General features: G+C 34.1%; 1 protein-coding gene and 1 non-coding gene across 3 annotated transcripts in view; both read right to left on the bottom strand.

The window, feature by feature from the left end:
• Positions 1–563: 563 nt before the first annotated feature.
• Positions 564–14,563, bottom strand: part of Haus6 (HAUS augmin like complex subunit 6) — a 39,672-nt gene continuing 25,672 nt past the window's right edge. For both annotated transcript variants that reach the window (XM_076845944.2, XM_076845945.2), the window contains 5 exons: positions 10,861–10,927; positions 10,323–10,499; positions 8,194–8,329; positions 5,805–6,833; positions 564–3,716 (listed from right to left, as the gene is read on the bottom strand). In XM_076845944.2, the coding sequence (XP_076702059.2) occupies positions 3,661–3,716; positions 5,805–6,833; positions 8,194–8,329; positions 10,323–10,499; positions 10,861–10,927 (1,465 nt within the window). In that variant the 3' untranslated portion in view covers positions 564–3,660. The remainder of the gene's footprint in view (positions 3,717–5,804; positions 6,834–8,193; positions 8,330–10,322; positions 10,500–10,860; positions 10,928–14,563) is intronic.
• Positions 11,011–11,141, bottom strand: LOC143393247 (small Cajal body-specific RNA 8). The gene has a single exon (XR_013090547.2).

Raw genomic sequence — 14,563 nt, 5'->3', positions numbered from 1 at the left:
TTAGAGCAACTATGTAGCTGAATTTTGTGCAAAAAAGAATTCAACTTTAGCAAATACTTTTATGTTGAAGAAAATGTCCATAAACATTTTTTATTTTAGTACATTCAGAGTAAGGAAAAAACAGGATTTTCTTTCATATAAGTCTCAAGAATTCCCACTTTTTCTTTAGAAAAAAAACTGACTTCATATTTTATGGATAAGAAAAAAAAGTTTGAAAATAACTTTTTGTTTTGTTTTCAGCTAAATTCCTCTTCAATTATTCTTTATTCTGCTTGATAACTTTTTCATGTTCAGCAACTTTACATGTTCGTCCTCTTTAAACATTTAAAGTAGTTAGGGGCTAATGGTGTAGGTTCTGTGGTACAGTGCATGGTTAGCATGTGCAAGGACCTGGGTTTGAACCCCAGGTCCACACACACAATAATAATTAGGACATATTACATTATCTAAAGATTAAACTTGATGTAGAAGTCAATTTACATACCTTTATGTCTTGCAAAGAGTGAAACAGGTACATTCTATGTAAGCTAATAATAAGAAAAAATACAGCTAAAGCCATAAGCTCTCTTTAACATTACTTTTATTCCTTTGAGTAAGAGGCAAACAATTTTAATACTTACAATTGCTAATGACAAAACATGGTCCTTGGGGTATTATGTATGCTTGTGGATGCATACACACACACATCTACATATAGGTATGTATGTGTATAACAATTGCTATAATGAGCACACACAACCACAAAAAAGGTAATATACAATTAAATGAAATACTAAACAAATAATAAGATAAACCATAGATTTCAGAGAAGGGGGATAGGCATGTAGGTATGGAAAGGACAAATTAAGCCTTCAAGATGGAAATAAGATTTGTTCTGAACCTTAAGAGAGCTATAGCAATAATAGGCTACAACATAGCTGTAGAAGGGGAAGGTAAGATACTCCAACTGCAGAATAATTTTGAATCAAAATTTCTAAAGACCAATGCTCACGAATCTCAGTAAAAAAATGGGAGATTACAATGGAATGGGGACTAGAGGAAATTTATGTAAGAAATCTTATATGCCCTTAAATTTGAATTCATCTAGAATTAGCAATGCACTATTAATGGGCTCTTAAGCAAGGAAATGATGTAACCAAAGCAGTTCCTCATGATCTAAAGGAGAAAATGGATAATGAAGAAGCTGAAGGCAAAAAGCTACAAGCAAGTACAATGATTTTAAAGAAATGAAAGATTTGAGTTTTTGTTATATTGTTGGCACAGCAAGGACAAGGAGGTCAATCACTTTCAGCTTATCACGGTAAAACTCAATATGATTTTATAAGTCCACAACATCCAGAAACATTTCATCTTTTGATTCTCAGTAATTAAGGACCTCCTGCACTTTATTGGTGAACTCCAGCTTTCCAATCAGTTAGCTACCTTTACAGCAGTATATACACACTAGTGTGCCTGCTTCTTAAAGGTACCTCAGAGCTAAGTATGTCAGTTTCTTAGCAGAGGTTCTCAAGTTTTTTACTGAACCTGTGAATTACCAGAGGAGCATATTTAAATTGCAGTTTCTAATTCCTGTTTTAGACCTGAATTACTTAAAATGTATCTGATTGCCAACACAGCTGGTCCTCAAATCCCATCTCAGACAAGTCATTTAAGCTTCCTGGCTTCAGCACAATTATCTGTAAAATAGGCATAATTGCTATCTTATACAGTTATAAAAATTAAATGAAATAACATATTAAGTGTCTAGCAATGGCCCTGGCACTTGGCAGATGCTAATATAATAGTCCTAACTTCTCCCTAATTTTGGATGCTAATTTAGGAAGTGCAAGATTTTCTCAAAGCAGACTACAGAATGGTCACATCAGGTCCTTGTCATTTCCTTACTCAAAAAACCCATTAAGCCAGGAATGGTGATGCACACCTATAATCCCAGCAGCTCCGGAGGCTGAAGCAGGAGCCAGCCTCAGCAATTTAATAAGGAAGATGAAAATATTCAGTGGCTATTATATTAAACCACACAGTGAAAGCACATCAAAACACATAACTTAGAGCCTGTTTCAAAATAAAAGATAAAAACAGGCTGGGGGGATGTGGCTCAGTGGCCCCTAGATTCAACACCCCATACCAAAAAAAAAAAAAAAAAATCAACAGGTCACTGATAATTTTTGAACAAAGTTCAAATTTAAAGGCATAGATCTCCTACATAATTTCTTTTAGTCTTCCACTATGATCTAGAGTGGAAGACTAGAGTTCCTAGTTTGTTATATTAACTAATAAAGACAGCACCTTAGAGGAGTTTTCCTTTCTCTTATCCACTATAAAGAAAGTACTTTCATATATGCTTTTTCCTGTTTTTTTTTTTCTTACAAAAAGACTGATCTTCAAACTGAGATAAGACAGAGAAAAGAGCAGTCCAAGATAAACTATTAAAGAGCCCATATACTTTCAGAACTCTTCCTTTCAACTTTTCTCCTATCAATTACTTGGGGGCTGGTGAACAAAATTTTGATGGTTATGTGTCAGAATTCTACAGAAAGTACTGAAGATGATTGCCTTTCCAGTATCTGTTCCATTCCTTCGGGTTCATGAGGTGAAGGCATGTATTCACTTGGAGGCTAGAGACAAGATCATTTCTAGGTCATGTGATCTGACAAAGTGAGGCAGAAGACTGAATGGAGTTACCAGTTACTTAAAGACAAGTTCTGTTTTCTCAGGTTATTTTGGAACTACTTTGTAAGCAGTAGGGGACTTCAATGATTTTTGAGCAGTAAAGTAAAATAATCAATACTAACACAAAATAGTACCTCCCTTTCCTCCCCCCAGAAAAACCAACAATAAAACAAACTAATGAATTTTTAACTTATATTTTTGTTAAAATATAAACTAAGATTAAATTCTCAGTCTAAATTAGACTAAATATAGACTAAATATAAATACAATCCACTGAATGGATTTATAATCCACTTAAGTGTTCCTTAAGTGTCCAGTCGTTTTCTATTTTCTTCCATCATTTTTCCTTTTTTCTAAATATATTCTGCCCATTCTTCACTTATGTAATTGATTCCATCAAACATCACTTCTCAGGATCAACTTACTTGAATAATCATGAAGCCTGCTTAGAGCTTTTGAAATCTTAAAACTTATCATCTTCACTACACATCCCAAGGCACTATTTTTATCACTTTTTTGGGGAGGAGGGTAGTACTAGAATGTTTCATAAAAAAAAATCAAAAAAGTGGCTTATTTCCATGAAAAGGAAGATGAATATATTCAGTGGCTATTATATTAAACCACCCAGTGAAAGCACATCAAAAACTACTCATCCTTATGTTAATTAACAAAATTATAACAATAAATTCAATTACTACTTTTATCATTCACTTAATGCATACAGGATTCAAGCAATCAAAATGGCTTTCCATATTTGACATCTGCTTTCCAAACACTTCACATTTCAATCTTACATCCCTACAAAGAAATCCAAACGTACTTTCCTTACCTAAAAACACTATAATAAAAGACTAAAAGGCATTTAGAATTTTTTTAGACCTTGAAAAAGAGTGTTACATTTCCAACCTGTATTTATGTATTTAAGTTATAAGTTATTTTGTGACACAGCTTCAAATAAGTACATCATTGTTCAATTATCTGGATACTGCTTCATCTTGTCAAGTCAAATTCTTTCACATCAAGGCTCTTATTCAAGATTTCTTCTTCTGCAAAATTGATTTTTAAAAAAGAAAAGGGATAAACAAACATTACAAAGAAAAAGAAATTGGGAAGATTTCAAGAAGTAGCAAATTTGGGGTTTTTTTTTTGTTGTTGTTGTTGTTGTTCTTTTTCTTTTTCAATATTGGGGACTGAACCCAGGGGCACTTAACTACTGAGCCACATCCTCAACCCTTTTTGTTATGAGACAGCATCCTGGAAGTTGCTTAGAGCCTCAGTAAGTTGCTGAGGCTGACTTTGAACTTGCAATTCTCCTGCCTCAGTCTCCAGAACCTCTGGAATAATAGGCATGCACCACTGTGCTTGGCTCACAAATTCCTTAATTTAACAAAGGTTCATATTTATGAAAATACTCAAACTATGATAAAATTATCTTTTTTTTTTTTTTCCATTGAATCACCTTACTTCCAGAAATCAATACATTTCTCCTAGGATACTTTTCAAAATACTAGTATTTAAATATCAGGAGCAAATCAGAGTGATGTGTAAATGAATCTTTTTCATCAGATTCCAATCTGTCCTAACAGGGTATAAGAGCAATATTTAACAATCACAAGTGAAGAGAATTATGATTAATCCAACATTATCTTCTACCAAGCTTCAATAATGATTAAGCTAACTATTATGGGTTGAATTATGTCCCCCAAAATGTATGTGAATTCTAACCCAACTAACTTCAGAATGTGACATTTGCAAAAAAAAAAAAAACAGTCTTTAGAGATAAAATTAGCTAAGGTGAGTTCATACTGGAGTAGGGTGGGCCCTAAATTAACTGAAATGACAATGTCAATATAAGATGAGACAGACATGTAATCCCAGGGGCCAGCCTCAACAATTTAGCAAAGCCCTAAGTAACTCAAGTGAGATCCTGTCTCTAAATAAAATATAAAACAGGTGTTTTTTGTATTGAGTGCCCCTAAGTTAAATCCCCAGTGCAAAAAAAAAAAGAGAGAGAGAGAGAGAGACAGACAGACACATAAGGGAATAAAGCTATGAAAAGATAGAGACAGTGACAGTGGCACAGGCCTATAATCCCAACAACTTGGGAGGGTGAGGCAAGAGGACTACAAATTCAAGGCAAGCCTTAGCAATTTAACAAACTCTAATACGCAACCTAGATTGGGTCTCAAAATAAAAAATAAACTGCATGTAGTGGTACACACCTATAATCCCAGAGGCTTAGGGAAGCTGAGGCAGGAGGATTACAAATTCAAAGCCAGCCTCAGCAATTCAGCAAGACCCTAAGCAACTCAGCGAGATCCCCTTCTCTAAAGTAAATATTTTAAAAAGGAGGCTAGGGATGTGGCTCAGTGGTTAAGCGCCCTTGGATCCAATCTCCATTTAAAAAAAGTGTTTCTAGACATTTTTAAATCCACTTTCCAGCTGGGTGCAGTGACATGTGCCTATAATCCCTGCAGCTCAGGAGGCTAAGGCAGAAGGATCACAAGTTCAAAGCCAGTCTCAGCAAATTAGTGAGGCCCTAAGAAACTAAGGAAGACCCTGTCTCAAAAAATAAAAAGGGCTAAAAAATAAAAATAAAAAGGGCTGGTATGTAGCTCAGTGATAAAGAGCCTCTGGGTTCAATTCCAGATATAAAAAATAAATAAATAAATAAATAAATAAAACCATTTACAATTAGACAAGAAGATTTCAAAGAGATTACTAACAGTTAAGTTTCAGGAGTTGTGAATTTTTTTTCTACCTCTGACCCTAACCAGTTGTAAACTACATATGCATAAATAGATTCTGAAAGTACCTGTAAAGTAAGGGCTCACTCCTTCAACCCCCAATTAAAGAAAACAGAACATATTTTATCATATTAACAACCAAGATTATGGGGCTGTGGTTGTGGCTCAGCGGTAGAACGCTAGCCTAGCACGTGCGAGGCCCTGGTTCGATCCTCAGTACCACATAAAAATAAATAAATAAAATAAAGGTATTGTGTCCAAAACTACAACTTAAAATATATATATATATATATATATATATATATTGCAGCATTCACTATGTATGATTTTTATAAAAAGTTGAGAGAAAACTTCAATAGGTGATGCAAAGATCTAGTTAAATCTTACCTTTTAAATTAGGTAGAAGTTCTCCAAGACTACATGGTACTGTGCTCTTCAATTTTTGCTCCACAGGAGAAAACTTAATTAGTGGTGATAGAGACTGTTTTCTTTCACCAAGGGACGTGCGTAAAGATGGTTTTGTATAATCAATGAGCAAATCATCAGTGTCCAAAAAGTTAAGCATATCATCTGCTTGCATATTTTTAGGTGAAGGGCTTGATTCTGGTTTGTGTGTTTCAAGTGCTTCAGAATTAAAGAGGTAAGATTCTTCCCTTTTCTTGGAAAGAGATTTCTTCAGAGCCTCATAACTACTACTAATAGCCTGTAAATTGAAGTCTGATTCTGAAGTAGTCTGTCTTTCTCCCACATAATCTGGAAAAATGCCTCTGTACACAGGACTATTTGATTCCAGTTTAAAATTGGCCTCTGAACTACTAGAACTATTGAGACTTAGGTGACCAACCTCTTCCGGAAGAGTTTCATGTAATATGCCAAAATCTGTATCCTTAAGACTCTTGGAACTAATTTCACTTGCTATCTGAAAAGAGTTCCATAACATAGTCTTATGCATGGAAGGTTCATTATAAGAAGCTTGAGAGCAGTCCAATATTTTAATATACTCTTCTTCACTTTTACCTATCACATTTATTCTATTTCCCACAGTAGAGGAAAATCTCTCTATTTGGTTGATTGTTGAAAGCTTGGTTGGTAAAGGTGTACATTTTAAATCTTGCTTACAAATTATTTTCTTATTTAACAAATTTGACTGATCTTCTACTGGGGATTCAGTTTTATGACTTGTCACATATTTCTCAGGCATACCCTTAATGCAACCTGAAACAACTTTCTCTTCAGCCAAATGAGATTGATCAAAATCTGAGAATAAACTGGCCATGCTGAATTCTTCCTGATTATGCAACACAGGTAGGGATCCTGACAATACTTCTCTATGTTCAGTATCCACTTGAATCGGTTCTGTACTTCTACTGTCTTCCACTTCAATTGCTTTTCTCCATGAGCTCCTAATTTCAGTTACTAATTAAAAGGGGGGAAAATACAATTTACTAAAATTCCCAAAACAAAGCCAGCAATTAAAAACTTTATTTTTAGTGTTGAAAATAAAGATACTGATTCAGTATATTTTCCATAAATATGCTGGTTGGATGCTAAAGTTCCACAAAATACCAAACCCCAACAACATCAGATAACTCCATCTTCAGCTGATGAAACACAAGATGTGTAAGAAAAGATGTTCCTTAAATATGCATATAGTTTTTCACAATACATATGAGTTATATGCATTAAAAAGACAATTTCTGTTCCATCTAGGTCAGGGTATAAACTTTTTCTATAAAGGGTCAAATAGAAACATTTTAAGTTTTGCAGCCATCTGATCAGTCCAAACTGTTCAACTCTGCAATTGAAAGTGGCTATAAACAATGTGTCAAGAGAGGGGGTAATAGGAAAAGTAAAGACAGTGGAATGAATCTGACATATCTTTCCCATGTACATATATGACTATACTACAGTGAATCTTTAAAAAAAAAAAAAATGTCAACAACTGAGCAAGTTGTGCTCAATAATTTTTTTTTTTAAACAGAACAAAGAGCAGGACCAGATTTGATTCACAGAATGTAGTTTGCTAACAACCAATCTAGGCTGTGGTTGAGTTGAACTTGAATTAAATCAGGCATGAAAGAGAAATTGTATTTAATTATTCAACCAAGATGATTTGCTTTGGTTACATAAGAAAACCAGTATCAGAACTTTGCCAGCTGGCTGTGATGGCAACCCGTCTGTAATTCCTCCAGCTACTCAGAAGGCTGAGGCTGGGGGATCCCAAGTTTGAGGCCAGCTTAGGCAATACAGCAAGACTCTTATCTCAACAATAAATAAATAAATTAATGAAGAACTCTGCTTACGAATTATAGGGGAAAAAAGATCTGGTACTATTTGAGGAGAAGTAAAAAATCTGTGCAGTTTTTGGCTAATATGCATGGTTGCTGACTGGGAAAATACAGCCTCTATACTTTCTAAATGTGGTCAGATCTGAATGCAGGAGACTTTTTAGAAAGTGGTTAAGTAAAATACTCTCCAGAAAAAAATCCAGGTAACACACCAAAAACAAAATTGTGGTATTATCATGGCAAATTATACCTCTGGAAAGTACATTAAAATCACAAAATAATACTTTTGAAAGACTGCTGTTCAAGTGCAAGTATCCACACTGAATACTTCAATAAAATTCCCTTACATCACAACAAATAAAGAGCCATTGTCAACTAAGTTGAAAGATACAGAACAGAATTTTAAAATATGTTTCCAAAAGACAATAGGTCTAAGAGTGGTAATATATAAGAAAGAGGAAATGAGATAGAAAGCATTATTAACTTACTTAAGTTTTCTGGAGTTCGGGGAATTTGTTTCCTTGTTAAGAAGGGGTTAGAAACTAGAGAGTCGATTAGTTCCTCTAATTTTACTTCTTTTCCTTCAGAGAGCTGTGGTGAATCAGATAAAACTGCTTGGGCAACCTAAAACAGAAAGAGAAAACTTAAAAAACAGCCAACCCCACTAGTCAAATGCAACAAAAACTTCTTAAGAATAGTAAAAGTGCAAGGCTGCACACCTGCAATCCCAGCTACTCCGCTGAGAAGCTGAAGCAGGAGTTCCAGGCCATCCTGGACAATTTAATGAGACCCTGTCTCAAAATAAAAAATAAAAAGGGCTGGAGTTGTCAAACAGTGGTAAAGTGCCACTGGGTTCAATCCCCAGTACTGAAAAATAAATAAACAAAAAATAAAAAAGAATAAGCACTTCACAGTCAGCAAATCCCCCCAAAGCAGATGGCAAAAAAAAAAAATAAAATAAAATAAAATAAAATAAACAACATGAGCCAGGTACCATGGCATACACCTGTAATTCCAGCTACTCAAGAGTCTGAGACCAAAGGATTGCAATTCAAAGGCTTGAGGCCAGCTTAGGCAACCCAGCAGCTCAGGGAGACTGTCTCAAAATAAAAATTAAATTAAATTAAAAGGACTGGAGAAGGATGGGGCTGTAGCTCAGTGGCAGAGCGCTTGCCTCACACGTGTGAGGTACTGGGTTGGATCTTCAGCACCAAATAAAAATAAACAAATAAAATAAAGACCTGCTGTCAATCTACAACTACAAAAAAAAAAAAAATTTTTTTTTAAAAGGCGGGGGACTGAGGAGTTAGCTCAGTGTAGAGGGCCCCTAGTACCACACAAAAAAAACAACAATAAAACTCCAAGGTACTATGTATACATTATCTGGAGTGAAATAAAACACAAAACAATATTTTCATTTTCTTAAATGGATAACCCACTAGAAAACAGTGTAGAAAAACAGATTTATACTTGGGAAGATTTATTAGTGGTATGGACAGTGATCTAAGTTACTATCTGCCACATCTTTGGATTTGACTACTCTATACCCACTCAAATGACTATTTTAAAGCAAACAGATTCTCCTTATAATCCATTTGCACAATAATATCTCTGTTAACAAAAAGAATACATTCTGACAATATACTTCCTTGCCAAAAACCTCATTATCATATCCAAAGTAGTGAGCAATAGGGATACATTCTAAAGTAAAGATAAGAAAGTGTATGAAATAGCAATCTATTAACTAAGTATCAACAAAAATAAAAAACAAAAAACATATGCTTAACTAAATCCAAATAATGCTAAGCTATGTTATGGAAAACATGTATTAAAAATAATATTAATGAATGAATGACAAGTAGTTTGTGTAAGCTGAGTTCTGTAGTACTGAGGTATAATGTGTTCAATTACTAGTGAAAAGCAGAATAGCATTAAGGGGCAGGATTAGCTAGAAAAACTGAGTTCATGAACAGCAATGTATGTAATCACTTTCAAAATATTTAGGAAACAAACCAAAAAAAAACCTCTAAATATTCCTTGTTTTAATATTTAAAAAAAGGCAACATTAAAAAATATTTAAATAACAATTATGTAATGGTAAATCCCTAAAATATGAAAGAAGTATTTTTATATTTTGGGTTTTTTGTTTGATTTGGTTTGGTTTGGTTTGGTTTGGTACTGGGGATTGAACCCAGGGTCACTCAACCACTGAGATACATTCCCAGCCCATCTTATTTTTTGAGACAGGGCATTGGTAAATTGCTTAGGGCCTCACTAAGTTGCTGCGGGTGGCACTGAACTTGGGATCCTCCTGCCTCAGCCTCCCAAGTCACTGTAATTACAGGTATGTATTACCACCCTAGGATTTTTATACTTTTGGATGACATTTGTAGAATGGAGATAGAGTTCTAAAACATGGGTGTAATCTTAGCACCTTTATAAGCAATCTATTTCTACTTTTAGGATGGTACCAATTTTGCATTAACCAAGATTTTTATTATTTGTGATCTCCCTTCCCCCAACCAACCTCAGTTAACTGCAAATTAACTGTATTCACTACTGATCACTGAGTGGAAAAAAGGTATTTAAGTATACTTATCAACAGTCTTTTTCTAACCTCTTCTACCAGATGATCTTGCTCTTTTTGGAAAGGATCACTTTTTGGGGGAGCCAGAGACCCTTCAAATGCTCTAGTCTCTGTATTCTTTGCAACATCTGATAATGAAGAATCTTCCACTTTAAATTCTGGTGTTTTCTTAGATAGTGTTTCATTTTTTTCTTTGGGAGTTCTCATCTTCATATCAAAGAAAAAAGACATGTAATATTAAAACCTTAATCATGGCCAATCTTGAAGCTTTTTCTTTTTAATTTTTTACATTTGTTCTTTTAAGATATATTGAAGCTTTTTTCATTAAACGTTCATGTGTAAAATCATGAACCCAAAAAATATTAATATTGTCATAAAATTATATGCTCACTAGCAGAGTTAAATAATTTCCAATAGTCCCACTTGGCAAAAAAATATATAAACAGAAATGGCATAAAATATACAAACACTGATAAATTAGAAAACAGAAATTAAATCTAATAAAACTGTTATAGCAACAAAAATAATATCATTTAGTACAGTCAGAATCAATTGTTTCAGAATATACCTTTTCAAGTAGTGTAACATTGTTTCTATCTGAAGATGAAGCTGGCTGTAACAGGAAAGAGGCAGAACTAAAAGGAAAAAAAAATAGCAAATTCAAGTTACAAGTAGGAAAAAATTCCATTCACTTGATGTATCTTAATATTTTTTTAAAAATTGTCTGCCCCGTATCTGTCCGTTACGATTTCACTCAATTCGTCCCGGTCATCAAAAGGCAGTTTATTCTAGGGAGGTATGGTGACAAGTAGAGCAGTATTTCAGCCCAATTTGTGTATCAGCCTCCCAATTCACATTTTACTTACTTGCTATATATGTTTTAAGTCAATAGCATTTTTTAATTTTGTTTTTTAAGATGGACAATATCTTTATTTTATTTACTTTTTTATTTATTTTCTATGTGGTGCTGAGGATCAAACTCAGTACCTCACAAGTGTGAGGCAAGCGCTCTACCACTGAGCTATAACACCAGCCCCAAGTCAACAGCATTTTTTAAAAGGGCTAAATAACCTGATGAACACTCAAAAACTTGAAAAAGGCTTAAAACAGATTCAATTTATTAGAACAGCAATATTAACAAGGTTTACAGGGTCCAGATCACAGAATTTCATTGTAGCAAAGTATTTAAGATTCTTTTGATAATTCATGTCTCCAAAATCAATTTCTCATGCTAAATATCGCTTAATTGAAAATATGTTACATATCAAGTCATGAGTTTATTCAGTTTTCATTCACTGTAATCTGTTATGTTTATTTTTAATCTTTCAGATCCCCTGCCCATTTGAATGAATACTAAAAACTCATGTATATTTTTATACTAATTATAAAGTAACTTATTAAATTTTAAAACCTTAAAGGAAATGATAACCTTAAAGTAACCATTTGAGGGGGGATGGAGTCATGGCTCAGTGGTAGAGTGCTTGCCTGGCATGTGTGAGGCCCTGGGTTTGATATAAATATAAATAAAAGATCCATTGATACTTAAAAAAAAAAAAAAAAAAAAAAAACTAACCATTTGCTCTTGACCTCAAAAGATCTTTTAAATTCAAAGGTCAAAAGCTTTTCTACCCTAGGTAATTTAAAAAACAGGATTACCAAAGAGACCACTATCAACAGCAAGCATATAGTACTGAGTTTTTTCACAGCCATAAGTACAAAATTAAGGGCTTTTGCAAGTATATTAGCCAATTTGTGTGTGTGTCTGTGTGCGCACACTTTTGCAGTGCTGAAGATTAAACCCAGGGACACCATACCTGAATTATAACCCCAACCCAAGCATGTTTATTTTTCTATTTTGAAACAGAGTCTCACTAAATTGCCCAGGTTGGCCTCAAACTTGAGATCCTCTAACTTTAGCCTCCCTAGTTGCTGGAATTACAGGTATGTAACACAATACCCAGATTAATTTTTCAAATGTTTTCAAATGCACTGTTGGAATCTTCATGTATCCTCCAAACACAACTCAAAGTCACTACAATTGCTGAAGGTTCAATTTAGCATTAACAAGATATGATGAAGCTGGCTGTAACAGGAAAGAGGTAGGTATCAAAGGTAACAGGCTATTATATTTCCCTAAATTTCACATCAAAATTATCAAAAAGCTCTCTGAAACAGGGCCAATAATTTATTGACCAATGCCTTTAAGGTGCCAGATTGGTTGGGACAAGGGGACAAAGGTTTACATTCTTCACAAAAGCTATTCCCAGGTAGCATAGTTTAGTGTGAGATAGTGCAATACATACGCATTAATTGTTTGATGGATTGACCAAATCAATGAGTAAATGTCATTTGAGGATAGGGTTCTTCTGGTGACAACAATTGTTTCTATTTAAATCACTCTTGTGGAGCCTTGTAATAGAGAACAATAGAAATGCATTTTATACCCTCTTCTCTCTCATTTCTGAATTGGCAACATGCTATTAGATCTGCTAACATTAAAACCAAAGACACTGTTAAAGCAGCCCTAGCTCATTCCTAACTCACAATCTACTTCCATGCCAAGCAAGGCCAATAAAATCAAAGCATTGTAACAGACCAAAAGAAAGGGTATTGATCCCATCATGGCATTTATGCCAAAGAAAGAACAATTCCAAAAAAAAAAAAAAAAAAATGCAGCATTCATTTTTTTCAAAGGGAGAAATAAATATAAATGTCTAAAAATAAACATAATAGTACAAAGCATTAAGTGGAAATTAGTTAACAATAATGCTCATTAAAATATAGAGACAAACACAAAACTGTTTACACTATACTAATATTATATAAACTTTGTATTTTAGAACATGACAGTATCCATTCTTTGTTAGAACTAAATTTACATGATTCTATATAAACTGTAGAAAAGAAATTCAAAGGAAAAAAGTGACAAGTGATTTCATAGAAATTTTAGGCAATTTTTTTTCACTTTAATTTACTATTGTTGCTATATTATATCTACATAGCTGAGAAATAATAGAAATTATTAAAAGAAAGGTGAGATTGAAATTCAATTCTAACACTAACAATGTTCAGCTGACATATTAATATTATACTACCCTACCTTCAAAGTTAACTAACGGAGAAAATGTAGACATTAAGGGTCAAGAACAGCAGCATCATCACCACTAGAAACAATACGGAAACTTCCCCAAAACCACTTTAAAGAAAAATAGTGACCATAGTGACAGAGAAGGAATCACCAATCACTGAACTTCAGTTTCAAGTATGGTGCAGCCTCCATAAGCTCACTACGTCAAAACCAGCAATGACATTTATGGAGAAGACTATTTTGATACGTGTAAATGATAACTGCATATGAAAGGGCCAACAACACATTCTAAATCTACATTCTTTCCAGATTTTTAATTGAATAGTTATATCAACCATATTCACATATAAATTTCCCAATAATGTAAGATGATAGTATTACAAACTTAAAATTTTGAGTAAATGCTGAACTATTCAGAAAAGGGGATTTTCTTTTCATTCAATAAACATAGGCTATCCATATTACACATGAACAAAGTACAGGGATTGAATCCAGGAGTGATTAACCACTGAGCTAAACCTCCAGCCCTTTTTTAATATTTTATTTAAAGACAGGATCTCACTGAATTGCTTAGTGCATCACTAAGTTGCTGAGCCTGGTTTTGAACTTGCAGTCCTCCTGTCTCAGCCTCCCAAGCCACTGGGATTTACAGGCATGAGTCACCACACGCAGCCTCACAAATACCTTTAAGAGTGAAGAATTCTAAGCAATATAATTTATTCTATATCTTAGAAACTCAACTCCTCACAGGTCTTCTGTTCTGCTAACAATACTAACTTTTCACATCCCATTAAGCATTTTACTCCTCACCATGAAAAGCCTTCCCTAGCAGAGTGTGGTAGCATACGCCTGTAATGCCAGGGACTTGGGTAGCTGAGGTAGGAGAATTGCGAGTACAAAGCTAGCCTCAGCAACTAAGAGAGACCCTGAGCAACTCAGCAAGACCCTGTCTCAAAATAAAAAGGACTTAGGGATATAGCTCAGAACCACAATCTGAGTTCAATCACCAGAACCAATAACTGAAGAAAGGAAGAAAGAGAGAGAGGGAGGGAGGAATCCTTTACCTAAACACCCTTCAATATCCCAAACCTATAATTTTTTAAAGTATCAAAGTAATTTAAAGATCTAGGAGATTAAAAGAGGACAATGGTGAACATCAAAGAATACTTAATATGTCTCCTTT

The sequence above is a fragment of the Callospermophilus lateralis genome, chromosome 2, assembly GCF_048772815.1.
Source record: "Callospermophilus lateralis isolate mCalLat2 chromosome 2, mCalLat2.hap1, whole genome shotgun sequence".
In the NCBI taxonomy this organism is placed as follows: Eukaryota; Metazoa; Chordata; class Mammalia; order Rodentia; family Sciuridae; genus Callospermophilus; species Callospermophilus lateralis.
This window is presented reverse-complemented; position numbering and strand designations above follow the sequence as displayed.